The sequence below is a fragment of the Lycium barbarum genome, chromosome 5 (genome assembly GCF_019175385.1).
Source record: "Lycium barbarum isolate Lr01 chromosome 5, ASM1917538v2, whole genome shotgun sequence".
Lineage (NCBI taxonomy): Eukaryota > Viridiplantae > Streptophyta > Magnoliopsida > Solanales > Solanaceae > Lycium > Lycium barbarum.
This window is the reverse complement of record NC_083341.1, coordinates 59,159,516-59,186,780: the sequence shown is the minus strand read 5'-3', so window position 1 is coordinate 59,186,780 and position 27,265 is coordinate 59,159,516. Positions and strand designations below refer to the sequence as shown.

Sequence of the window (27,265 nt, the reverse complement as noted above, 5' to 3'; positions counted from 1 at the left end):
TCCCCCTTTATTTTAAGTCCTCTTCTTCCTGTGCTCGGTTTCGCTTTCATTACCATTTGACTTTTATTCTGAACCTTCCTTATAGAACTTTGTATGTCTTTCTTATTGGTTCTACCTTTTCTTTTCCACTTCACACTAATCACATCGCTTTATGTAGTTACTTCCTTGCTAGGCTTTACCCATTCCTACGACAATCCTTATGATGTTCACATTACATCCTTTTCGTAACCTATCCTATAACGTAATACTTTTTACTTTATTAACGATTTTTTTTGTTATGTTTTAATTACACTCTATGGACTAGGCGTACTTAACCTTTTACCCTCTCTGATCGATCTTACCCTCAGTATCTCACAAGCTGTTTCATCAATACCTTCATGACTTGTCATAACTCTTCCTCCTCCGTACTTTTATCTCAATCATAATACTACTCCTTTTAACCATAATCTCATCGTAATTTATCCCTACTTACCAGTTCACTCGATATCTCAATAAAATGTCCCGTTACGAGTTACCACCCTTTTCTATGTCATCCCTTAGTATCACAAGCCCTTCCGAATCATCCTAACATTTCACTAACAACATATAAGATGCATGATCCTAGATAGCCCACAAGTTTAGGTTTTCCTTCCACAGATTCCATCTCCAATTAGTTGATTGAGAACTAATAAAATGTTACTATGAAGCATTCTCCAATCACCAGCAGAAGAAAACTAAAATCCGACAAGCACCACAGAACTTCTTAGTGCTTGGTTCACATAGTTTACCTCCAGGTTTATTCTTGAGTCGTGGACGAACCATTTAGTTCACAAACTGCTTGTCGTATGCTTTATACTCTTCCAATAGTGGAAATGTGGCTGGAACGTATTCTCGTCCATCCAAATGAATTCTAAATTCTGTTGCCCATATATGTTTCTTCAAAACAACGTCTCCCAAATAAGAATGATGCCTCTTATGGATGACGTGGGGATATTTCTTAACTCTTTAGTCCGACATAATAGATTTACCTTGTCGGTACCACCCTTTAACACATATCATGAACTTATGTCTCATTCTCTTCCTTTTCCTACTTCTGGGAAAATTTGGGCAGAGTTTCCTCTGTACCTCTTACTATCCCAGAACCTACACGCAGGAAATACCAACAATGCCTCACAGGGCCAACATATATACACGTATACCCTATCATATCATAGCCACACAGGGCTCCCAATTTCCAGTAAAAGTGTAAAGGGTGTCAGGACTTACCTCATCTATTACACCTCGAGGCGTACCTGATCCTTTAACGATCTGTCTTGTTGTATCTTTCTATCTACTTTCTCTTTCGTTTTTCAACTTTACATTTCAATCATATTTCCATATTCTTACCTTATCCGACATACCCTTTTCGCACCATTGCTTACCTGCGTACTGTGTAGCTGCCATTATCATCGGTCGCTTTCTTCTGTCGATGTCGTTCTTCAGCTGAAATCAAAGGTTAGTATAAGGGATTTCATTTCCTATGACTGAGCTCTATCGCACGATCTTAGATTTGAAAGAAAGGTAACATCCTAAATGTCTTGTAGCTTCCTGTTTATAGATGTGGTGCACAACACACCGATAAACAAGACTCTACTAGACACGGTCTGTAGACACTCTGAGGACAAACTGCTCTGATACCACTTTTGTCACGACCCAACCCCGTAGGCCGTGACTGGTGCCCGAACTGGGCTCCCGTGTACCAACCTGTTACATATATCATCAAACTGAAACTACGACAATGTGGAAACTTGTAAAGGAACTGCAAAATTCGTAACATCATCACATATATACATACTTCCAGATCATTGTCTCCTGAAGAGTCACAACTAATCATATCATGAAATAATACGCAAGCCGACAAGGCTGCCATCACATATCAATATCATATGCAAGCCGACAAGGCTGCCACTATAGACGAACATCATACCACAACACATCTTATAGACACAGCTGAACAGAACCCATACACAACCCACACATATGTCTACAGACCACTAAGAGCATCAACTGTGAAATATGACGGGACAGGGCCCCGCCGTACCCCTGGATAACATATACATATATATCTCATAAGGTCTGTACTAAAAGTCTAAACCCCGGAACAACGGAGCTCTCCAAGATAGCTGAGTAGAAGTCCTATGCTGAAGGGTCACCAAACCGACTATCTGTACCTGCGGGCATGAAACGCAGCCCCCCGAAGAAAGGGAGTCAGTACGGAATATGTACTGAGTATGTAAAGCATGAAATTCAGTAAAGAGGATCATAACTGAAACAGAGATTACCAGAAACAAGTATGACTTTTGAAACATCAATACACTTGCCTTATGAAATGAAAGTCATGCATATCAATATCATATATCATGTATATAACGTGTCCCGGTCCTCTAGTGAGGGACTCGGTGACTAAAGTCATCATATGCCCTCCTGGCCGCCATAACATATCATCATATCATCGTATCATCATATATATATATAACGTGTCCCGGCCCTCTAGTGAGGGACTCGGTGAACAATGCAGTGAAACTGTGCACAAAACCATGTCCTGGCCCGGGACTTAGTGAAAGAATAACGTTATCGTTAGTAACTATATTTTCTAGGTCACAAATCTATAGCCCATTTCCTATGGAACCTATATTTCAATTTATATATATTCTCGTTTAGGGTTTTCTATTAGTTAAAGACTTAACGAAAATCGGGCAGCACTTCCCCTATATATTCGCCTATCCCGAATTTCCAATTGCCCTCCTGTTGACACAGAAATACCAACAATAACAATATATATAATAAATTCTCCCAATTCAGCCCATAACCATTCTAACAACCCAACAACTTCTCTTAATCCATTTCAACCCGCAATTTCCTATAACATCGATTTCATGCATTTTCTTAATCCCAATTTCGCCCAATACAATTCTAATAATTCCATTACAATACTATTTACACAATTACACCATAGAATAACAAAATCTTACCAAAAAAATTTCGGAGGAATTTCTACCCTTAATTGCTCTAATTTCGTAATTTCTTCTTCCCCGATTCAATATCCAACGTTGCTATCACCTTCTTGAACTTGTAATGCACCTTAGAATTTAATCAAGCACAAAACCCCAAATTTTTTTTGATCAGCCATGCTGGCCGAAGGCAACAGCCATGGCCAAGCTTCTTCTTTCTCTTTTCTTAACATTGAATTGCAAATGAAAATGAATGCAAATTGATCTTTTACCTAACTATATATATGAATTGCATTAACCTTACACGTGCACTCCTTGGTGACTCACCACTTAGTGTATGATTTGTTTTAATTTATTTAATACGTTTTTTTTATATAATTTCGGGTGGGGCCCACCAAGTCATTAAACATAATTAACTTTAATCAATTTAATTAATTACTAATTTTCACTTAACAATCTAATCCCAATTAATTAATTCCTAATCTCTAATAATATTTTTACACTAAATAGAATTTATAAATAATTTATGTTTTAATTAAACTTGGAACTTAAATGTTCCTATTTGTGTAAATGTTCCTATTTTGCGTCCGAAAATATTTCCGTCTTTAACTTGGGTCGATTTGCTTGCGAGAAATTTGACGTAATATTGTACGGGGTATAACAACCAAATTTCCCTTAAACAGTTTTTTTTTTTCGAAGTTCCCAAGGGTGACGAAGATTTGAATTTAGAGGCCACACACTCATTTCCTCTTACAATAACGTTGTTCATCAGCTTTGCGTCTTTGTGCCAAACAATTCATATCTCGATGTAGGAATGACGAAATCACGAGCCGTAAAATTCCCTGAAAACTACACTTCTAAATCTAAGACATATCCAAAATTCAAAGTTGTATACTTTCTGAATCGTCCCAGATTATTCCTAGAAGTCTGCCTTAGATATCGGCACGCTGGCAGGTTCAGATTCGCGTGGCCTCACCAAACAAAATTCATATCTCGATGTAGGAATGGCGAAATCACGAGTTGTAAAATTCCCCGGAAACTAGACTTCTAAATATAGGACATAACCAAATTTCAAAGTTGGATACTTTCTGAATCGTCCCAGATAATTCCTAGAAGTTTGCCTTAGATATCGGCACGCTGGCAGGTTCAGATTCGCGCGGCCTCACCAAAAAATTCATATATCGATGTACGAATGGAGAAATCACGAGATGTAAAATTCCCCGGAGACTAGATTTCTATATCTAAGACATATCCAAAATTCAAAGTTTGAAGCCTTCTGAATCGTCCCAGATAAATCCTAGAAGTCTGCCTTAGATATAAGCACGCTGGCAGGTTCAGATTCGAGCGGCCTCACCAAAAAATTCATATCTCGATGTAGGAATGGCGAAATCACGAGCTGTAAAATTCCCCGGAGACTAGATTTCTATATCTAAGACATATCCAAAATTCAAAGTTTGAACCCTTCTGAATCATCCCAGATAAATCCTAGAAGCCTTCCTTAGATATAAGCACGCTGGCAGATCCGGACTTGCGCGGCCTCACCAAAAGAAAAAATAATATCTTGGTGTAGGAACTTCAAAATCACGAGGGCTTTGTCCCATTGGAAAGGTAACTCCCAAAACTACGATCTTTATAAAAATCACGGCCAAGAGCTTTGCAGATCGTTCTCTAAAGTTAGCTCGGATTCTACCCTACTCGACTCCTTAGTTTTGTGCGCTTTGTATAACTTGAGTTCGGTGTTTTCAACTCCTCCACTACTTGGTCTTCCCAAACTCAACTTACAAATGTCATATCCATGCCGAGGACTGAGGCATAATTCACGTTTGATTCATCTATGCAAGCTTATTTTTTTTTAAATGGCGTCATTACTTGATAGAATGGATGCGACGTTCACATAATGCCATACTATTTTTTTCACTCGTGTGACTGAACTTAGAATAATACTCTAAGCGCCTACGTACCTCGATGAAGAGGATCAAGTCATACCGTAGTTCAGAAAAATGATTTTTTTTTTTGTGTCCTAACTTTTGCCTAGGCTGCCCTTTGCGGGGTTTTCAACCTAGCGGACATTTTTTTTTTTGTGTCCTAACTTTTTCCTAGGCCGCCTCTTGCGAGATTTTCAACCTAGCAGATATTTTCTTGGGCCGTGCACAGTTTATACTCTTGCGGGCCAGGAGTTGCATGCAGTTTATGCTCGTGCCTTAAGGAGCGTATTTCTTCTCTTCAAGGATAATATCTCTTCATGAATTTCCCATTGATGGGCCCAATTTGCAAGCCTTCTGAGTCAACAAGCTTATAAGTGTCACTTGAGTATACTTCTTGCACAACATATGGCCCATCCCATTTAGCAGAAAATTTGCCCCTAGATTGATGAGAAGTAATAATTGGCCTTCTTACCACAAGGACTTGGTCACCCACTTGGAAGCATCTAAGACGAACCCTTTTATTGAAAGACCGAGATAGACGGGCTTGATAGCATTCCAGGCTTTGTTGAGCTTCTAGCCTCTTTTCATCGAGAGCTTCCAATTCTTCGAGGCGCAATCTAGCATTTTCTTCATCAGTGAGTCCTTCTTGAATAGCAAGCCGCAATGATGGGATTTGACGCTCAAGTGGAAGGACTGCTTCAACTCCATAAACAAGCGAATAAGGAGTCGCCTGCGTTGGTGTGCGATAGGTGGTCCTGTATGCCCAAAGAGCTTCTTCCATTCTTTCATGCCAATCTCTCTTAGATTTGGAGACGACTTTCTTCAACAAGTTGCAGAGTGTCTTGTTAAATGCTTCAGCGAGGCCATTGGCAGCGGCATAATACATAGAAGAATTACGTTGCTTGAAGCCAAAAAGGTCACAGACCTTAGTCATCAACTTGTTATCGAATGGCTTGCCATTATCTGTCAATACATATCGAGGAATGCCGAAACGATAGATAATATTGACTCGGATGAAGTTTGCCACATTCTCCTTCTTTACTTCTTTAAGAGAAACAGCTTCTGCCCATTTCGAGAAGTAATCAGTTGCAGCCAAAATGTATAAATGCCCGCCAGAAGACTTTGGCAATGGCCCAACAACATCCAAACCCCAAGCTTCAAATGGCCATGAAGCCACGGTAGGGTGCAATACTTCTGGTGGTTGATGTATGAAATTAGCATGGAATTTACAAGCTTTACACCTTCGAGCATAATCCAAGCAGTCTTTCACCATAGTTTGCCAATAATACCCCATTCTTTTTATATGAAAATGAAGTTTCGGCCCAGATTGATGCGCCCCACATACTCCAGAATGTGCTTCCTGCATGGCTTGAATGGACTCATCTGCCCCTAAACAACGTAAGAGTACTCCGTCGAATGATCTTCTGTAGAGTGTATTCTTATAGTAAAGGAAACGAGGGGCTCGCCGTCGGATTTTTGTCTTCCTTCGAAGATTTTCTGGCAATATCCCATAACACAAGTAATCAATTATTGGTTGTCGCCAATCTTCAATTTCAACCTCTAAAATGGTGATGGCATGCTCAACTTCTTCTTCACATTCATTTGGTGGTGGTACTACCCATCTCTGGCAAACGACGACTTGCATTTGATTAGGTGATACTAATGCGGAAGCTAGAGCTGCTAATGCATCAGCCTTTTTATTTTCCTTTCTAGGAACATGTTAAATAGTCACTTCTCCTAGCCAACCTATCAATTTGTGAGCATAGTTGCGATATGGCAGCAACTCTGGCTTCTTGACCTCATAACTACCCAAAACTTGATTGATCACCAACTTGGAATCTCCAAAAATTTGTAGTTGTAATTGTTTCATGTCAACAGCCATTTCGAGCCCAAGTGTGAGTGCTTGATATTCAACAACATTATTGGAGCAGTGTTGTGTTAAAGTGAAGGAGTATGGCAAGACCTCCCCTAAGGAAGTGACAAACACTATTCCAGCACCAGCTCCTTCACAATGTGTAGCACCATCAAAGTACATTTTCCAAGGAGGTTGAATTTCCACAAGCATTTCATCTTCATCAGGTAGCTCATCGGATAACTCCCAATCATCTGGAATTGGATGGTTGGCCAAAAAATCAGCTAGCACTTGTACTTTTACTTCCTTTTGAGAAATATACACAATTTCAAATTGCTGAAATTAGAGGTACCACCTTGCTAAACGATCGCTTAGGACGGGTTTGGACATGACAAACTTGATAGGATTTGCTTTCGCGACGAGTCGCACCACATGAGCTTGGAAGTAATGCTTCATATTTTGAATTGAGAATACAAGTGCCGGACATAACTTCTCTATAGGTGAATAATTTATCTCATTCGGTGTCATCATTCTACTCAAGTAATAAAGTGCATTTTCTTTCCTTTCATCGTTTTCTTGGGCTAGAAGTGCTCCTACTGACCTTTCTTGTGTCGCAATATATAATATCAACGGTTTTCCAGGTATAGGAGCTACAAGTACTGGAGGCTTCATCAAATACGATTTGATGCTCTCAAAAGCATTTGCGCAGGCTTGGTCCCATTCAAAAGGAATATCTTTCTTCATAAGACGACTGAATGGCTGACATCTCCCAGCCAGATTTGAGATGAACCTCCTAAGGTATGCCAACTTTCCTTGCAGGCTTTTTAACTCATGGATATCTTTAGGTTCGGGCATCTTCAGAATAGCATCGACCTTAGCTTGATCAATTTCGATCCCTCGCTGTCGGACGATAAAGCCGAGGAACTTTCCAGAAGAAACTCCAAAGGCGCACTTCAAAGGATTCATTTTGAGCTGGTATCGTCGAAGTCGTTCGAACACCAATCTCAAATCTTTCAAGTGGTCATTTCTCTCCCTTGATTTCACCACCAAGTCATCAACATAACACTCGACGTTTTTATGTAGCATGTCATCAAAGATGTTCTGCATGGCACGTTGATAAGTAGCACCGACATTCTTTAAACCAAAAATCATCACCTTGTAGCAATATATACCTTTAGGAGTGCTTGGCAGTAAGTTCTTCATCCTTTGGTGCCATGCGAATTTGATTGTACCTAGACGAACCATCCATGAAAGACATTGCCTCATATCCAGTCGTGGCATCAATCATAAGCTCAGGGATGGGAAGAGGAAATTCATCCTTAGGGCATGCATTGTTAAGATCCCTAAAGTCAACACAAACTCGGATTTGGCCATTCTTCTTTCTTACAGGTACGATGCTCGAAATCCATGTGGGATACTTAACTTCACGAATGAAACCCGCTTCAATGAGTTTGTTCACTTCAGTTTCAATCAAGGGAACTAGTTCAGATCTAAAGCGACGTTGAGCTTGCTTAATAGGACGAGTACCTCGTTTTACGGTGAGACGATGAACTGCGACTTTGGGATCTAATCCTGGCATCTCCTTGTAACTCCAAGCGAAAACATATTTGAACTCCATAAGTAGCTCAACATATTTGTTTTCTTCATCAACATTTAGTGAGGCACTTACATATGTGGGCCTTGGGTCTTCGACAGTTCTAAGATTAACTTCCTTTAATGCATCAACAGTCGTCTTTACCCCTTCCTCAAACTCAGGCAGTGCATCTTCAGCGTCTTCATCTTCTTGGGGGTCACCATCATTGAAAGATATGTGATGACATGCATGAATATCCACAAACTTTTCCTCAATTCTTGGATGAAGTGTAGTGCTTTGTTCGTCCCAGATTGCGATGTGATATGATGATCCTACACTTTCCTCGTCTTCATCACGCCCCTTGGTGTGGATTATGGTATGTGTTTTTGCTTTGAGCACCTCCCCACATGAAACTACAAGTTTTGTTTCTCTCCTCATTGTAGAAGGAATCAAACTTGGGCAATCCTCAAAAATGTTTTGCTTTTGAGCATAAACATGCGCTTCCATCCCTCTATTATTCCCTTGGCGCTTGTGTTTCTTCTTCAATGGTCCCAATCTATCAAACACTGAAATCCTTGGAGTTGGATTGGTAAGTCGATCAAACACAGAAAGCCTTTGGTTAGACGCTGTCGACTCTTCTTTAGTGGTAATGTAGTTGTTGCTTGCCCTTCTTATAGAGATGCGGACTGGTTAAGGTTGTTTGTAACCCAAACCTTCACGTGATTATTTGACAGCATACCCTTTCTCTATCATCATCCTCTGAGTAGGGTTTAGTCCATGATTTCCCTTTCCAACAGCTTCTGGCGGGAGCTTCCCTAATTTAGAAGGTTCATTGGGATTGTATCCAGCTTTTGCCAATAACTTGTAGGCGTTTGGGTCAAAACCCTCATCTGTGTGCTATTCTGGAAGTGATCCGTGTGAATTGGATGATTTGACAAATCCTTCCACCATTTTTTAAGATGATTTGATTGCATCAATTTGCTTCATAGGAAAGGTCAACCCACTTAACATATTACCCTTGGGTACCTTGCTCACGTTATTAAGCGCTTGATTCTTTTCAACTATAACCTTCACCTTTCCAACTGCTGGATCATCCATTTTTGCAGTACCAACCTTTTTTACTGGCATCGCATTATCAACTTTAACCTCCTTCGAGACACGGTTCTTCAAGTAGAATTTCGCATCTGCAAAGTGTGCTTCTGTCTCAGCAAAAGGCTCATCATCAGCAACTATCTTCTTTTGGACCCCATCTTCAAGGTATTTAAAGCACTGATGGTAGGTAGATGGAACCACTTTATTTTCGTGTATCCATGGCCTTCCTAAGAAAATATTATATGAGGTCTTTGCGTCAATCACGTGCATCCATGAGTTTGAACACATACCTCCCATATTTATTTCCAGCTTGACAGTGCCTATAGCTCTTTGCCCCCCTTGATTAAATCCCTGAATCATCAGACGACTTTCTGACAGTTCATCTACCGAGATTCCAAGCTCTTTCACAATGCGGATTGGGAGAATGTTGACTCCAGACCCATCATCAATCATAATTCTGTTAACTTTATGCCCACGCACAAAACCAACCATATATAAAGGACGATTATGCAGTGTTTGGCCTAACAAAAGATCATCATTAGTGAATGTGATTTTTGCATCACAAGTGTCCACTTCTTCAGAGTGAGTCTCGATGAGGTTTTCACACAATGGAAGTGACGGCAATGTCACATCTTCCTTTTTCATCTCTTCTTCATCAATATTGCAACATGAGGCCTTAGCATCATAGTGAGAAATTTTCATGCGAAACCATCTTGGCAAGAATTCCTCTAATGTTATTGGACAACGTGGCCTTTGATAGTAAGCCTCCTCGTTTGTTGATTTCTTCACATTCTTCTGTACCCCTTGCTTGTTGGGTCTTTTCATCATCTTTCCTCTTGTCACTTGCTTATTTAGCTCTCTTCGTGAGCTCGTTTTGCAGCGTCTCCGCCGAGTCACTAAAGTCCATCCATCATTATCAGTTTGATCAACATGAGATTGACTTTCTTCAAAAAAAATTCTCCTTCACTATTACATCATGCATTATGGGAAGGCAACATGGCATGTTGACATTGATGGGACCGAAGTCACCAAATTTAATCGTCTTTGGTGGTGACGCGATCAGAATATCTCCACATTCACATACTTCAGCAAAGTTGCAAAGAACTATGGGATCCAGTGAGCCAAATGTGACTGAGACTTGATTTGAACTTTCCTTCTCATCTTCAAGCAATATCTTACCTTCGCGGGCCAAATCCATGACCTTTTCTTTGAAGATGAAACACTTTTCAATAGGGTGACCCATCAACCGATGATACTTGCAGTAATTTGGATCATTAGTCCTCCCAGCTTCATTTGGCCTCTTCATTTCGGGTAACTCAATAAGCTTCAATGCAAGAAGTTCTTCAAATATTGCTGGAACATCTGAGTCTAGGAATGGATACTCTTTTTCTTGCATTTCCTTCAAAGTTAACTTTTTGCCACCATTATTTTGGAAAGATGTAGTCTTCACACTTTGCTTCTTGCTTAGCTTTGTGGTGACCTTTAATGGTGCAGAATTAACATTCATTGACTCTTTTCTTTCAGACTTTGGCACAAACCTACCCCCTCTCTTTACTTCTAGTTTGTCTTTCCCTTTACGAGGCTCATAAACTGGTGGCCTTTGATTTTCGTTTGAGGATATGCTTAATTCTATATCGTGAGCACGTGTAGCCAATTCTTCAAAAGACTTGGGCTTGATTCCTTGTAGGATATAAAGAAGTCCCCAGTGCATTCCTTGGATACACATTTCAATGGCAGAAGCCTCACTAAGTCTGTCTTTACAATTGAGGCTAGCATTTCTCCATCGACTGATGAAATCAATGACGGGCTCATCTTTCCATTGATGCATATTTGTAAGTTCAACCATGCTTACAATACGCCTCGTGCTATAGAGGCGATTGAGAAATTCATATTCAAGTTGCTCCCAACTATCAATAGAACCAGCATCGAGATCTGTATACCAGTCAAATGCATTCCCTTGCAAAGAGCGCACAAACTGCTTAACAAGATAATCCCCATAAGTCCCAGCATTATTGCAAGTTTCCACGAAGTGAGAAACATGTTGCTTTGGATTTCCTTTACCATCAAATTGTTGAAATTTTGGAGGCTGATAACCTGCAGGCATCTTTAACCCATCGATCCTTGAAGTGTATGGCTTGGCGTATGTAATCGAAGACTTAGAAGCAAGATCATACTTGTCTTTAATTGTTCCCATAATGAAGTCCTTCAGTCGATGAATTGGGATTAATCCTTCAGAGGATACTTGTAGTTCCTCAGCAACATGCACTTGTTTTGTAGACAGATCTTCTTTTTCTTGTACCATAGGATGCTTCCCAGGTGCATGACTCGAATCCCCCTCCATCACACTATCAAATCTGTCTGTCAACTTGACAATTCGATTATCTTGGTCTTGCACATATTTCGTCAAGTCACCAATCGCCTTCGTCAAGCTCGCGAGTTGTTCTTCAACAGTTGAGGTATTAGTCATCATTGCTTGGATGGATGTTGTAGATGATGGAGCAAAACATGGATTTTCCCTCAAAATGAAATTCGAAAGAAAAAGATTTTGTGGAGTGATTGAGGCAGATCTGGTGATCAAGGCATCATCTTCATCTTGGATGATGAGATTCTTAGTTTGGAGTGGGCTAAGATGAGCCAACGTCTTTTCAACGATCTCAGCGATATTCTCTCCTTTTTCCAATCCATCCGGAAAGACTCTTGCCCCCTTTGAGGATTGAAGTTCAAAGACAGGAACTGATGTGGACAGCACTTGAGATGCTTGTTGTCCTAGTAAGTTTTCTTTGTTCCTAGTGACAGGTCCCAAACTTCCCATTGTAGTTTCCAATATGTTTTCCACCTCAGAGGAAAACTTGGAATCAGTACCCTTAATAGCAGTAGACTTGGAGTTGATCTTCTTGGATGCCATTTCAGTGTTCTTGCGATTTGATGATTAATGTGAAGAGATGAGAGGTAGAGAAGGTCCCACTGGGCGTGCCAAAATTTGTAACCAACAAATTTCCGAGTCTTTAGAAAAATAAATAATCAAGACAAGAAAATTGAGTAACAAAATGTAGTATTTGATTTCAAGAATATTGAGTGTTACAATCTCTATATAATCCTCTGATTCTCCAACAATAACGTAAACTATGTTGAAACTTGAATATGATTTAGATTCAAAGGCTTCAGCAGCTTGATCTTGAATCTTCGTATTTGAATTTGGATTTGGTATTTGCCACGAACAAGTAATTTGATCTTGAACGCCTTGATACTTGCCTTCGTTCTTAATCTTGAACTTGAACTTGAGCTTGAACTTGATGGCTTGGATGCTTGAACTTGTAGCTTGTAGAGAAATATGTAGACTTTGATCCACGAGCTCTCTTCTTGCTTCTTGTTCTTAATTCCTCCTCCTTTATGAGTTATGAGGATCCCTATTTATAGCTTTTAGGGAGGTGTAGCCTTGTCATTTGATTGGTCAGAGCATATCATCCATACACTTGGCATGATTTCATTGGCCCATTAATTTGACTTGGATTGCCACCTCATTTGACATGTGGCGCGGGCTTGCATTTCAAGATGGGCTTGGACTTTGGGCTATTAAAGTGGACTCATCATTTGGAGCCCAATCAAATGGACTAGCCCAATATCTTTAAGATTAGATGATTAATCCAACCATATTAGCCACATTATTTGAACTATTTTCTTAAATTTAATATAGTCCAAATTAATATACTGATTTAAATTCAATAAAATTTTAAAAATGACTACAACGATATTGATTAAAAATTTTAATATGTACTTAATTTTAATTAAATAAAAGCAAAAACTTAATTAAAGTCTTTCATAATAGATATTTTAAATAGCTTTTCACTATAAAATAGTCTTAATGGTAAACGTTCATTGCAGTTCAAAAAAAAAACTTTCATTGATACTTGTCCTTTTTCGTTGTTTGACTCTCAAAAACATTTTTTTAAAGATTAACCAAACACAATCTACTTATCAAAAGCATTTTTCAAATGAATTAGCCAAACACAAATTTTTTCTCACCAAAAGTACTTTTTTAGAAAGCATTTTTAAAAAAATACTTCTCAAAATTAGCAATTTTTAGCCGTTTGATTAAACATGCTCTAAAATCTTAATTTCTCTCAGTACCAATGACCACTTTAGACCAAGAAATACACTGTGGGTTGTTTGTTCGTCAGCATGAAGCTCCATCTTTTCTAAGGAAACTGGACGGCCTATGCCCCTGCTGTGCACGGGCCCAACACTTTAGATTATAGTGCATTTATGTGTATGTAGTTATTTTTGAATAGTGATAATATATATATATATATATATATATATATATATACTATGTTCAAAACATGATTAATATAACATTGTAGTTTGTACTCCGTATCTAAAACTTTATTATATTAGTGTTTACTACGAATACAAAGTCTGCACTTTTTTTTTTGACATTATTTTTTTTTAATATGGGGTTCACTTTTTTTTTTATATTACTTGATTTTGTTAATATGGGGTCCACTTTTTTTTATCGTGAGTTTGGAGATGGTGGGTTCCACTTTTTTTTTTTTTATATTGCTTGATGTCGTTTAGTATGGGGTTCACCCTTTATGGGGTGCACTTTTTTTTTTTTGGACATTATTAGTTTGTACTATTTTTATGCATATAATATATATACATATACTATGTTCAAAACACGATTAATATAACATTGTAGTTTGTAATCTGTATCTAACACTTTATTATATTAGTGTTTGCTACGAATATAAAGTTTGCACTTTTTTTCTTTAACATTATATTTTTTTTAATATGGGGTTCACTTTTTTTTTTATATATTGCTTGATTTTGATAATATGTGGTCCACTTTTTTTTTTCCTATGAGTTTGGAGGTGGTGAGTTCCATTTTTTTTTCCTTTTTTTTTATTGCTCGGTGTTATTTAATATGGGGTTCACCCCCTCCTTTTTTTTTAAAAGGGACAACGGACGACGAAGCATGGGTCTAAACCCATGCTTTATCTATTTTTTTTTATATTGCTTGGTGTTGTTTAGTAACATTATTAGTTTGCACTATTTTTATGCATATATATATATATATATATACATATATATATATATATATATATATATATATATATATATATATATATATATATATATAATGTATGTACACTATGTTCAAAACACGATTAATATAACATTATAGTTTGTGCTCCGTATCTAAAACTTTATTATATTAGTGTTTGCTATGAATACAAAGTCTACACTTTTTTTTGACATTGTTTTTTTTTTAATATTGCTTGATTTTGTCAATATGGGATAATATGTTCAAAACACGATTAATATAACATTATAGTTTGTGCTCTGTATCTAAAACTTTATTATATTAGTGTTTGCTACGAATACAAAGTCTGCACTCTTTTTTTTTGACATTGTTTGTTTTTTTAATATGGGATTCACCTTTTTTTTTTTTTTTTTTATATTGTTTGATTTTGTTAATACGGAGTCCACCTTTTTTTTTTTCCCGTGAGTTTTGAGATGGTGGGTTCCACTTTATTTACTTTTTTTTTTTTTTTAAATATTGGTTGGTAGTTTTTCTTATTTTTTAATATTGGTTGGTGTTTAATATGGGGATCACACTTTTTTTTTAAATGCTTAATTGGTTGGTGTTTTTTTGAATTTTTTTATCTTATTTTAATTTATAAGTATTTTAAGTATATTGTTGTACAATAATTGCATTTGCTCCCACTAATGGGTTGATATGCATGTGGCAATAAATCCATCATTATTGATTTAATTGTTTGATTTTCTAAGCACTTTTGTATTTTAAGTATGTTGTTGTACAATAATTTCATTTGCTCCCTCTAATGGGTTGATACGCATGTGGTAATGCATTCATCATTATTGATTTAATTGTTTGATTTTCTAAGCACTTTTTTTTCCTGTCAGTTTGGATGTGGTGAGTTCCACTTTTTTTTTTTTTTTTGTATTACTGGTTGGTGTTTAATATGGGGCCCACAATTTTTAAAAAAAATATTAGTAGTTGTTTAAAATATGTGGACCCATTTTTTAAATATTAGTAGTTATTTAAAATATGTGGGCCCACATTTTTAAAAAAAAATATTAATAGTTGTTTCAAATATGTGGGCTCACAATTTTTTTTAAACAGACGATGAAAAAGGAGTGACTGACGACGATGACGTTTCTATATAGTAGGAAAATGACTATTTTTAATATGCAGATAACTATTCTTAATTAGGTGAAGTTAGGGCTGTTCAAAACCGAACCGTAACTGATAACCCAACCGCAAAATTGGCTAATTGGGTTATTGGTATTGGGTTATTGGATTAATGGTTGGTGAACGGATTAAAATATTATAGTTAACGGCTTATCGGTGCGGGGGCGGAGTACCCAATTTCCTAATCGGGTAAACCGTTAACCCGTTTAGAATTATCATATTTATATTTTAACCTCTAGGTATATAAAGTATTTATTGAGAGTGATGTTGGTGGTCTGTATTGTAAATTTGGAATATTTGCGTGGATACTCATTTTGCGCTCCATATTTATTGTTTGTGGAGTGAGACTGTAGTTGTCTTCAGAAAGTTTCAATTTTCGAAATGCAGGCAAAGTTGTAGTGAATATGAAATCAGTACTACTCCATTAGTTATCTGCAATTGATCATCCTTTTGGTATTTTCTGTTAGTTGTTATCTTTTAATCAAGCAATTTGGTAGGTGTACAAATTAAACTATCTACTTGCACAGTGCATAAGCAAACTAACTACTCTTTCCCCTGAATCCATCATTTAATTGGATTACATATTGTGATTTCAAGCAAAATAAAAACATCTGCTTGCACAATCCATCATTTTATCTTTGCAAAAGCACTTATGCAAAAGAATTGGAAGTAGTGATCTTAATTTTGTCGGTGGAAGCTGGATTACGTGTTAGTGATTTTAAATTCATTTTCTCTTAGATTTAGCCGATACACCGTCCAATAACCGCCCGATAATTGCTAACCCGATACCGAACCAACCGATATCTTATCGGTTGGCTAGCGGACTAGGACATTTAAAAGCCGATAACCGATAAGCCGAACCGTTAAGCATAATTATCCGCCCGATCCGCCCAATAAGCACCCCTAGGTGAAGTACGTGCTTAAATTATAAAAGTAGACATTTTCTTCGCAATAATAAGATGTATTATTTGAAATGAGTCGGAGTGGGTCCTTTTTTGTCTTTTAGTTGGTTTAAGGAAATTTAATAATTCAAATAATTCTTACACTTCCACTAATGTAGTTTAACTAATTTTGAGCCTGTTTGGATGGGCTTAAAAAAAGCTTATAAGCTGCTTTACATAAGCTAAGTCAAACGGGCCCAATTAATTTTTTGGGCTTATTTTGAGCACAAAACGACTTTAAGCTGGCCAGCCAAACACTCAAAAAAGCTGAAAACAGCTTATAAGCAACTTATAAGCCAATCCAAACGGGCTCTTTATCAGGTTGTTTATTTATATATAATTATCAATTTTTATAGATTTATTTTTCCTTTTTTTCTTCTCCCAAGTTACCAAGCAGCTTAGTCTAAGCTACGCTTACTGACGGTTGCAAATATTACTCCATCTGTCCCAATTTATGACACTTTTCGGATTTCGAGATTTAAATAAGTCTTTCTATAACCATAATTTTTTCATATATAAAAAAAATTAATGTTATTATGACTTATAGTACTTTTTACGTAGTTTTCAAATATGTAAATTTTATTTCAAAAAACTTAAAGATTTCATGCCCTAATTCACAATCAAAATTAAACTGACTCTCAAAATTGAACCATGCCACCTAAATTGGGACAGAGGGTTTATTCCATTATCTTTGCTTTTTAGTATGTTTATAAACCAAGGACATCTCTATTCATTAAGAAACTTAACTTTGAACCCATCATTTTACCCCTAATGATAGGCCCATATAATAATCATAGAAATAACATAGACATATCTAAACGCTCTAATTTTAAAGCCTAAAGGTACTTTTGGCATGCGGCAAAAATCTTTCTTTCTTGAAGTTCATGTACAGTCAAACACTGTCACATAAAAATATAATAACATATAGAATACCGAAAGTTTATTTAGCTGCATTCATTCATCACAAAAGAATATGATAACGGATATTGACATTTGACGATGACAATTATTGATGTAGAACTCCTTTAAATGAACACTAAAGCTTAGACATATTCAACACACCACTAGCTTTCCAATTTTCCCTTCATCTTCATCTTGTAGTTAGCTTCAAAATATGAAAAAAGCAGAATTGGTGTTTGTTCCTGCTCCAGGCATAGGTCACCTTGTCCCCCACATGCAGGTTTGCAGAAAAATTGCTCAATCTTGATGAACAACTATGTATAACCATGATCGTTATTAGGCCTCAGGCTCCATTTGATGCAAGCATAAACACGTACATTCAAAGTTTCTCTTCCAATACTGCTAGTAATCATAGGATCAAACTCATCACACTTGCTCAAGTTAAACCACCACCCTTTGAAGAATTCACCAAGTCTTTGGAGAATTTCTTATCTCTGATGATATCAAGCTATAAACACCTAGTCAAAGATGCTATTATCAACAACAAAGATTCCAACACAAGAATAGTTGGTTCAATGGTTGATGTAGCGAATGAACTTGGGATTCCTCCCTATATTTTCTTCACTTCTGGTGCAGGTTTTCTTGGTTTTGTGCTTTACCTCTCTGTATGGCACAGCCACAATGGGAGGGAATTTAGCCTCACAGATTCTGTTTTAGATATACCAGCCTATACCAACTTAGTGCCCTCAAATGTCTTGCCAAGTTTTGCATTAAACAAGGAAGGTTACACAGCGTTCCGTAACTTGGGTGTTAGGTTCAAAGAAACCAGAGGAATTCTCATCGACACATTTGCTGAACTTGAGCCCCATGCTTTGAGTTCTTTAACATCTGATCCTGAACTACCTCAAGTATACACAATAGGACCTAATCTTGACCTTGAGGGTCAAAAGGGTAGGGAGGAAAATAAGGAAGAAATCATGAAATGGCTAGAGGATCAACCACCATCATCTGTGATATTTCTGTGTTTTGGAAGCATGGGGGTTTTAGAGGTGCCACAATTACAAGAGTTGGCGATTGCGCTTGAACGAAGTGGGGTGAGGTTCTTGTGGTCGATAAATGTGTCCAATATTGGTTTTCAATATAGCAGCAAGTTGGATGAGCTGCTGCCTGAAGGATTCTTGAGTACGACTAAAGAGAGGGGAATGGTGTGTGGTTGGGCACCACAAGTGCATGTCTTGGCTCACAAAGCTACTGCTGGTTTTGTGTCTCACTGTGGATGGAACTCGATAATGGAGAGCTTATGGCATGGAGTTCCTATGGTGACATGGCCTTTATACGGTGAGCAGCAGATAAACGCGTTTCAGATGGTGAAGGATCTTGAACTGGCAGTGGAATTGAGACTAGATTACAGGATGGGGAATAGCAGTGGAGGAATAGTGACAGCAGAGGAGATTGAGAATGCTATAAGATGCATAATGGATAGTGAAAATCCAGTGAGGAAAAGAGTGAAAGGGATGGGGTACAAGAGCAGGGAGGTCTTGATGGAAGGTGGTTCTTCCTTTGATTCTTTAGGATGTTTCATCAAGACCATTCTTGACGGCTAGCAAGGTGGAAAAGAAGCTGTTGTCAAGACGATTGGAGAACATTATTACTGTTTGATTTTTTTTTCTTACCTAATCTATGTTTATGGAGAAAACAACTAAGTGCCAGATCTTTTGTACTACAATTCCCTGTTTTATGAAATGTTTTGTCAAAGATTACTTAGAGATCATATATCTTAGGGAATTTTTAGTGTGTGCACTGAACTTTCATATGTGTAATTTATCCTTTTCTGGAAAACACTGGTGAGTCTGGTACACCCGGGTACAAGTAAATATTTTACATCTGTGCTAGTACAATTGCAGCTTAAAAGAATGCTATAACCATCTCTTATTTAACAAAAATAGTGTCATATTAACACTCGGTTGCTAAACAGAACATCTACTAAAGAGGCAAGATATATTCGAACAAAACGATAAACATGTATTCAACTGTGCAGACCGAATTGGAATAACTATACGAAAAGAAAAAGAATTTAAAAAATGTGTTATTAAGTTAGAATCAGCTCAGATACACAAGCTCCATGCAACTACTGCAGCAACAACAATCCTCTGCAGCAGCCACCTAATTCCATATCAACCCTACAACAACAATCAAAGAAGCAGATGTTACTAGTGTTAGACCCTTAAGCACAAGTGTTCTCTACAGACTACGATGTAATCTTTCTTTCCTCAATATACTGTTCTTCATTTTCAAAATACTCTTCTTCCTCGTCCTCTTCGACACAGTAGTACTCATCACCATGTTCATCATCATCAGTGTCGTTCTTACTTCCAATTTCCAGCAAGTCTCTTGATTGCTGGCCTCTTGATCGATCTTGAATTCGATCCCTGATGGCTGTTTCCTAGTATCCATAATTTTATGAAATAAGAACCATTAAATAAAACCATATTCATGAACTACTCGTTAGTAGCTAGATACAACGATTCATTGATACTGCTCACCATTTTATGGCAACCCTCTTCGAGCATCTGAAGAAATCCAGCGACCCAACGATCAGCATTTTCAATCCACTCATTGCGATGCATACCAGCAGTTTTTGCCACAGTTTGAATCTATAACATAAGGGCACATGTACAATCATGAATCATATCAACCACATAACAGAAAGGGACACAGCATATTCTTCCTGGGGATACATAAAACTAATGAAATTTTTTCCAATGATTATAGCAACCACCTCAATCACCTAAGACTGAAAGTAGGTCTCCAACTATGGATATCTTTCCCCAAATTCAAGCTACAAGAATGGCTCAATAACCTTGCTAAATCATACTATTTTTTTTTCATCAGTATACACTCCTTTTTCATTCTTTTGAGAAGGACGGATCTAAGAATTCAGATTGTCCTAGAACTCAGGGAAGAAGCAAGCCTTAAAGTGCTATCTCCTCACCAACTCTCTGAAACCTAACATTCACACATCTAGTATTTGGATAAATCAGGTAGAGTTTATCCAAGTAGTTCGCTGAATATCATGTGCATGGCGTAGCAATGAAAGGCTAAGTAAGCTGAATACGGGGATGCACATGTTTTCTTATATCCATGTCCATGTTCTTTTTTTCTCTCTGTTTCTTTAATATGTCAAGCAAAAAATTCTACTTCGCCTATTTCCCATACACTTGCGAGGGTGGTGACTATTCTTGAAGTATATCATTGTATGATCTGACGACAGACGAAATGAGGAACAACTTGGAAACAAAGGAAGTGGCTCTTATCCCAAGTAAATTAAGTGAGAGCTCAAAAGATAATGTAACTATGAGCAATTGCAAAGGAAATCCACGATCCTTTCAGACACCAATTCTCTTTCTACTAGTCATAAACTTACTTGCATCTCTGATCTTATATTTTCTTCCTTCCAAGTTCCACCCACTTTTAACGTGAGGCCCTTATGAAACCAAATCTACTTGGGAATCTCATGATATCCGTCTTACTTAAATCTGCTCATTTCAAGAAATAGGTTTCCCCAAACTCCAATATAGCCCTGTGAACTCTTGAATGCCACAGATTGAACCAATCTACAAGGACTTAATGGAACATTCTAAAAGCATCCTCAGAAAGTGAAAAGATTACTTCCGCTATCCCCGAGCAACTCTTCTTTCCCTCAGAAACCAAAACGAAAAAAAAGTAGCGGAAGGAAAAAGTAACAACTTGAAATATATTTAAATGCTATATAATGAGAGATTGATATCACCAAGAAGGCACTAAAAGCCGAGAGATAAACACTATTGCTACAAATAAACAAAAATCAGATTAGTTAAAAGCAAATGTAAGACTTAAATCTTGATACCTACTGTTTCACAGTTAGCGGCTCAGAGTGTGAAGTGATATAACTAGGTGCTGAAAAGTCAGATTCAGTTACTCCTATAACCTTTATAAATAGCTCTAAAGTAACAGACAAATACCCCTAACTTAACATAAAGGTTCTCATTCCTAACCCAGCATCCTGAGAAAGAAAATGAAAGTGGGCTTTTAGTACATAGGAAAAATTTGCACTTTTCTCCCTTGGTTATTTACAGGTATCGATTCTGATCTCATGATTTTGAATTAAACAAATTTAACCTTCATTAATTGAAATGCATGTTTTGGTCCCTCCACTTACGAGTCTCGCAAATTAAAGGGACTGCTATTTGCTAAACCATGTAACTACCCATGTATTATGTTAAGTCACTACTTCTACACCATATCTTGATGTAATATGGCACTATTAATAGTTTCAATTTAATTATTTTCTCTAAAGATGGACCAAAACTACATAGTTTAATGGATTCAAGGTCAAATATACTTGCATAAATCAAGACAACAGGCAATCAAGAAATAAAAAGCTATAAGCAAAAGGACAATTAGCTATTTGAGTAGTTGTACCATCCAATTAATAAAGTGTTTGTTTTCTACATTTTCGGGTTAGAAATGAATTCAAGTCTATCTTAGCTCTTTCCATCAATCATAAAAAAGGCATTGATTACTCATGCATACACATAGTATCATTTATACATGCAGACAACTGATTGTCCTTCATATTGAGGCCATACCTTTTCTCCCACTTTCTCCTGATGTTCTTTGACTTTCTCCTGTAACTGCAGTAGCCTCATGTTGACCCTCAATCGCTTTTCCTGAATAAATGAAGCAATATCTCATCAAAAGGCCATATCACATACCAAAGGAATTCCATGTGAAGCAATCAAAAGGGTCTAAATAAGTAAAGCAGAACACTATATTTGAACAAAGGTCATGCCTTGACATAGCTAACACCAAGTTCCTTCCTTGAATATCCACGATCCAAGTTTCGCATCACATACTGATTATAGTCTTTAACTATCCTCATTATCATGTCTGAAGTTGAAATTCCATTTGTTCGTTTTGTTTCTTTAAATTTTCCAACAGCTTTGACCTACAAAGGAGACTGTTATCTGTAGAATGTTTCAAAACTAATCAAGCAACAAATGAGCTATGCATGATACCAAAATCTATAAGCAATTACTCACAAATTCATAGACATCCTTTCCCGCTCCACTAGCAACGGCATAACTGTCAATTATTCAAGAAAAGAAGAATATTAAACATACCCCATTCCAGATTCTTGTATTGACTTGTCATAAGTTTCTCACAAGGATAAAATAAACTACAATTAAACACAGTTACAAAATACACATACTCTGATTGAATCCTGGAAAGCATGTTTAAAAGTCAGTCACACTTTTTTCATTTTAAAGATCCTTGTAGTTCAAAGTCAAAATTGTATGTTCTTTTAGGTGCTTCGCATGACAGTGTCCACTTGTCTTTAGTAAGATGCTTTATAATTTAGAGTCCATTGCTTCTCCAATCATATTTACCATGAACTTCTTGGGCATATACTTTTAAACTTTCAACATCTTAAAACAATACAGTTGTAAACGAAATGGATTGGGAGGTGGGGTGGGGGGAAAGTGAACTCATTTTCATGATAGCCCATACACAAGTTCATGGAAATATTGATTATTCACTTTGTCCAACTGAAAGATATCTCATTTGTGTTAAAGCAACATTGAAGCTAAGAAATCTTACGGAAGAGCATCATTAGCAACATAGTCAATATGATGCTTGTCAAGGAACTCTTGATTCAACACCCATGGGGCATCAGGAATAACTTCATCTACCCACCTAGAAAAAGTAAAAGATCACTCAATTCCAGTGCACTAAAATAAAATAATAAAAGAAAATTAACGGCAATAGAACTAAAGGATTACAAACAAATGGAGAGCCTCCACACGTAAATGGAGAATCAAGCAGCCATAACAGATTTGAGACTGAAAAATGCACAGATTTAATTACTCCAACTGGTCATGATTGATGCTGCCTAATTGAGGCTGAATCACATGAAAGCCCGACATGCATCATTTGTTTTCCGAATTTTCCAGTACCAAAGAGGCAATTTAGGTAAAGGGAAAAAGCATATTTGGATAATACATGTTCTTTGGAAAAGTCATTTTTGCAAATGAGATATGATGCTGAAATTGACTGTAATCAATCGATCAATTATGCGCTAGTCCCAGATTAGTTTGGCCAGCTATATGAATCATCTATATATATATATATATATATATATATATATATATATATATATATATATATATATATATATATATATATATATATACTTGCAGTCGAATCTACTGAAAAAAAAGGAAGAACATAGTTGCAATGGCGGAAAAAGGAAGAACATACTTGCAATGGCGGAGGGATTCGTAACGCTCTTCCTCTGTCATAACAGTTTTACCCTTGTATTTGCGTGTCATCTCGTCGGAGCAACAACCAACAAGCAAATATGTATTGGGAAACCTGTAACCATCCCAAAATAACTATCTAATGAAGAGATTGAGAAGCCAATAGGCCTGAAGCATTCCGTAGTTCACCAATGGGGCCACACTCAACAGTATTTACCCAAAATCAACTACAAATTGGGAAAGCAATCAATAGAATGAAGAAGGAACATATGGATACTAACTGAACTAAAAAGATAATAGCATTATTACCTAGAGCTAACATAAGTGACTCTTCCCAAATTACACAAAATTACTGATAACCGCCTACAATGACCGGTCACTCTCTGTCTACACGTATATTTTTAACATAAAATATCGATCGATCAATCAACCATGCCTCAGTTTTAAAGTATCTGAAAATCGGATACAATAATCCTCTAAACTTATTCCACTCTCGTAATGGCCATATCATTAAGGAGCCATTATATTATGAATACTTTTACACTGCGCAACCTCTATATCCATATTCATGTCCATATCATTCCAATAACTCAATGTTTACAGGTTTCATTATATTATTACTCTTTGTCCCAATTTATGTGATACTTTTCGTTTTTTCAGAGTCAATTTGACTAAACTTTGAAGCTAAATTGGATTAGGTTAACTCATTATTTTAAGATTGAAATATAAAAAGTTCTATGAGTTGCAACTTTTCTCATATCAATTTTGTGAAAAAATACATCTCAAAATATTAGTCAATGTTGATACAGTTTGAATCTCGGGAATCAAAAAGTATCACATACAAATTGATACAGAGGAAGTATTATTCGTTCACACCGTCTACCTCCCACCAGCAATAGTACAGAGAGGAAGAAATCACATAGTATACATTATATTGTAATAGCGACTTTTCACATTGCTAGGCAGCAATATATACATATAAATGTAAAAGCATTGTTATAATGCAGGGACAACCACACCCAAAAGCTAGCTAGCCATTAAGGCTGAGAGAGCCCAATGCTATATATATAAGCCCACACCAAGCACATACCAGTACCGATGTGGGACATAACATGCATGAAAAAAAGATGGAAGCATTACAGTTTTTTGGCTTGTTCTAGGGAGCGGGCGTGGCCAAAATGGAAGAGATCGTATATCCCATCAGCATACACACGAACGGGGCATTCTGATGATAATGGGAGATCATCCGAATCATGGTGGTTGCTCTCTCCCATCTTCATTCCTATCTCAATTAAATTTCCCTCCCGTCCATTATTGCTTTGTGTTACAGTTCTTACCCCTTTATATGTCCCACTTGTTGCATGAAAAGCTAAAGGCGCGATATACGGAGCCAAACGGTATAATGCCGATTCCCAATCCCAAGTTCCCCCCTAATTATGTTTGCTCTTTCTTATTTATACCAAATTGAATAATAAAAATTTATCACTTAGTTATTGTCTCTGTCCCAATTTATGTGATATAATTCGGATTTTGAGAGTCAAATTTCTTTATTTTGATCGTGAGCCCAGATATACATGTAGGCACTAAAAAATCCACAAGTTAATTTGGATCATATTCTAAGCTCAAGACTCCATCATGGAAGCTATCAAGGATAAATCTGAGTCCGCATTCAAATCTTCTCTTACATATGTTAAGCCTTATATTAAAGGATTGATAACTTGAAGATGATTACTGGCTATCAGCCTCCAAAGTTGCAACTATTCGACGGCAAGGGAAGTCTGAAACAACACGTAGCACACTTTGTTGAAACTTGCAATAATGCTGGTACATATGGTGATGACCTTGTAAAACAATTCGTTCGATCCCTCGAAGGGAATGCCTTTGATTGGTACATAGACCTCGAACCTAGTTCCATTGATAGGTAGGAGCAACTAGAGCAATCATTTCTCAACCGCTTCTACAACACAAGGCATGTTATAAGCATGATAGAGATTACATGTCACGACCCAACCGGAGGGCCATGTCGGGCACCCGGTGCTAACCCACCCAGGCACCTCTTATCGTACATTCATATTCATATCCAGGTGAGCCACATGGCCTACTCATGATTTTTATACATCAATAATACTAATCTCATTGGGCAATGACACATTTATATCATCATCAACAACTATGCCCATATCCATATACACAAGCCGACGAGGCTAACAAAATAATATACAAAAATATGAGCCGACAAGGCTAAAAGACATCTAGTGTACATGACTGTCTATGAGCCTCTAAGAAGAATATGAAACATCATCATAAGGACGGGACAGGGCCCGCCATGCCTATATATATACACAAAAGAATAGTACCAACAACTGCGACTCCGGATCAAATAGAGCTCCTCTATGCAGTCTCTAAACAAGCAGTCTATGGGTCAAGTCTATCTCCCTGTTCACCTGCAGGCATAACGCAACGTCCATAAACAAAAGGACGTCAATACGAATAATGTACTTAGTATGTAAAGCATAATCAATAACATAATGGAAACATGAGAAATAACATGAGGTAGAAAAGTCATGGGATGAAAGAGCCATTTATACCTCTAGCGATGTTCATCATATTTAGTTACCCTCTTTCTAATGGGAAACTTCTATTTCATACATTTATACATATTGTAGTATCATACCCGACCATAGAGGTTCGGTGTCTTTCGTACCCGACCATAGAGGTTCGGTGTCTTTCGTACCCGACCATAACAAGGCTCGGTGTTATACATTCCTGGCCCTACCAAGGCTCAGTGTTATCCGTACCCAACTGCAGTGGTACGCGCGCGATAGGTATCATACCCGGCCATATAAGCTCGGTGTTCTTAGTAGTCATACTTTAACATATAAATATATATACATAGGAGCACATACATGTCCTCAACATCATCATCATCACCATCATTTTCATTATATCCTTACTTAGAGGATCAACTATCATAGGATGGGACCAATGGTATCATGAGAATATCAAGATCATGAGCTTTAGTGATTCTAGGAATGAAATCATCATGGAAGATACTATGGATTCCACATAAAGGTATACATCAATGGGATCATGCCTTAAGAAAAAAGGGTTAGCCTTACATACCTCTTTGTCTTCTTAACTACTTAATGTTCACCGTCGAAGCTTGGAAAATCTACATTTAAAAGGCTTCATACCTTGGTTAAGTCTTAAAGATACTCTTAAATTCAAACTATAACAATTCATGAGTTAACGAAAACTGGGCAGCATTTCCCCTATTTCATCGACTTCCACCATATCACAAAACAACTCCCAAACATCCATAAAAAACATCCACAATATCATAATCAAGTAATCACATTCCATTAAGTCTTCAAAATTCATTCTCATGTTCAACTTATACTAACAACTTCACACCCATCCTTAGCACATTTTCATACAATGCTTCCTCATCACTATTATTACCTTCCATAACAAGATTATATCTATATTATACTAAG

At 37.1% G+C, this 27,265-nt stretch overlaps 1 protein-coding gene and 1 pseudogene across 2 annotated transcripts; one reads left to right on the top strand and one right to left on the bottom strand.

Moving 5' to 3' along the window:
* Positions 1 to 17,449: 17,449 nt before the first annotated feature.
* On the top strand, positions 17,450 to 19,281 carry LOC132640878 (anthocyanidin 3-O-glucosyltransferase 2-like; annotated as a pseudogene).
* Positions 19,282 to 19,374: 93 nt separating this feature from the next.
* On the bottom strand, positions 19,375 to 24,337 carry LOC132640879 (choline-phosphate cytidylyltransferase 1-like). Of its 2 annotated transcripts, none has more exons than XM_060357677.1 (8): positions 24,078 to 24,337; positions 23,770 to 23,995; positions 23,110 to 23,205; positions 22,551 to 22,593; positions 22,301 to 22,456; positions 22,098 to 22,178; positions 20,013 to 20,123; positions 19,375 to 19,912 (listed from the first exon to the last, which is right to left on the bottom strand). In XM_060357677.1, the coding sequence occupies exons 2-8, from the start codon at positions 23,838 to 23,840 to the stop codon at positions 19,718 to 19,720; spliced, it is 753 nt and encodes a 250-aa protein (XP_060213660.1). In that variant the 5' UTR covers positions 23,841 to 23,995; positions 24,078 to 24,337; the 3' UTR covers positions 19,375 to 19,717. The 2 variants fall into 2 exon arrangements, with proteins under 2 accessions (XP_060213660.1, XP_060213661.1); XM_060357678.1 differs by having other exon boundaries at positions 23,770 to 23,883.
* Between the last annotated feature and the right edge of the window lie 2,928 nt (positions 24,338 to 27,265).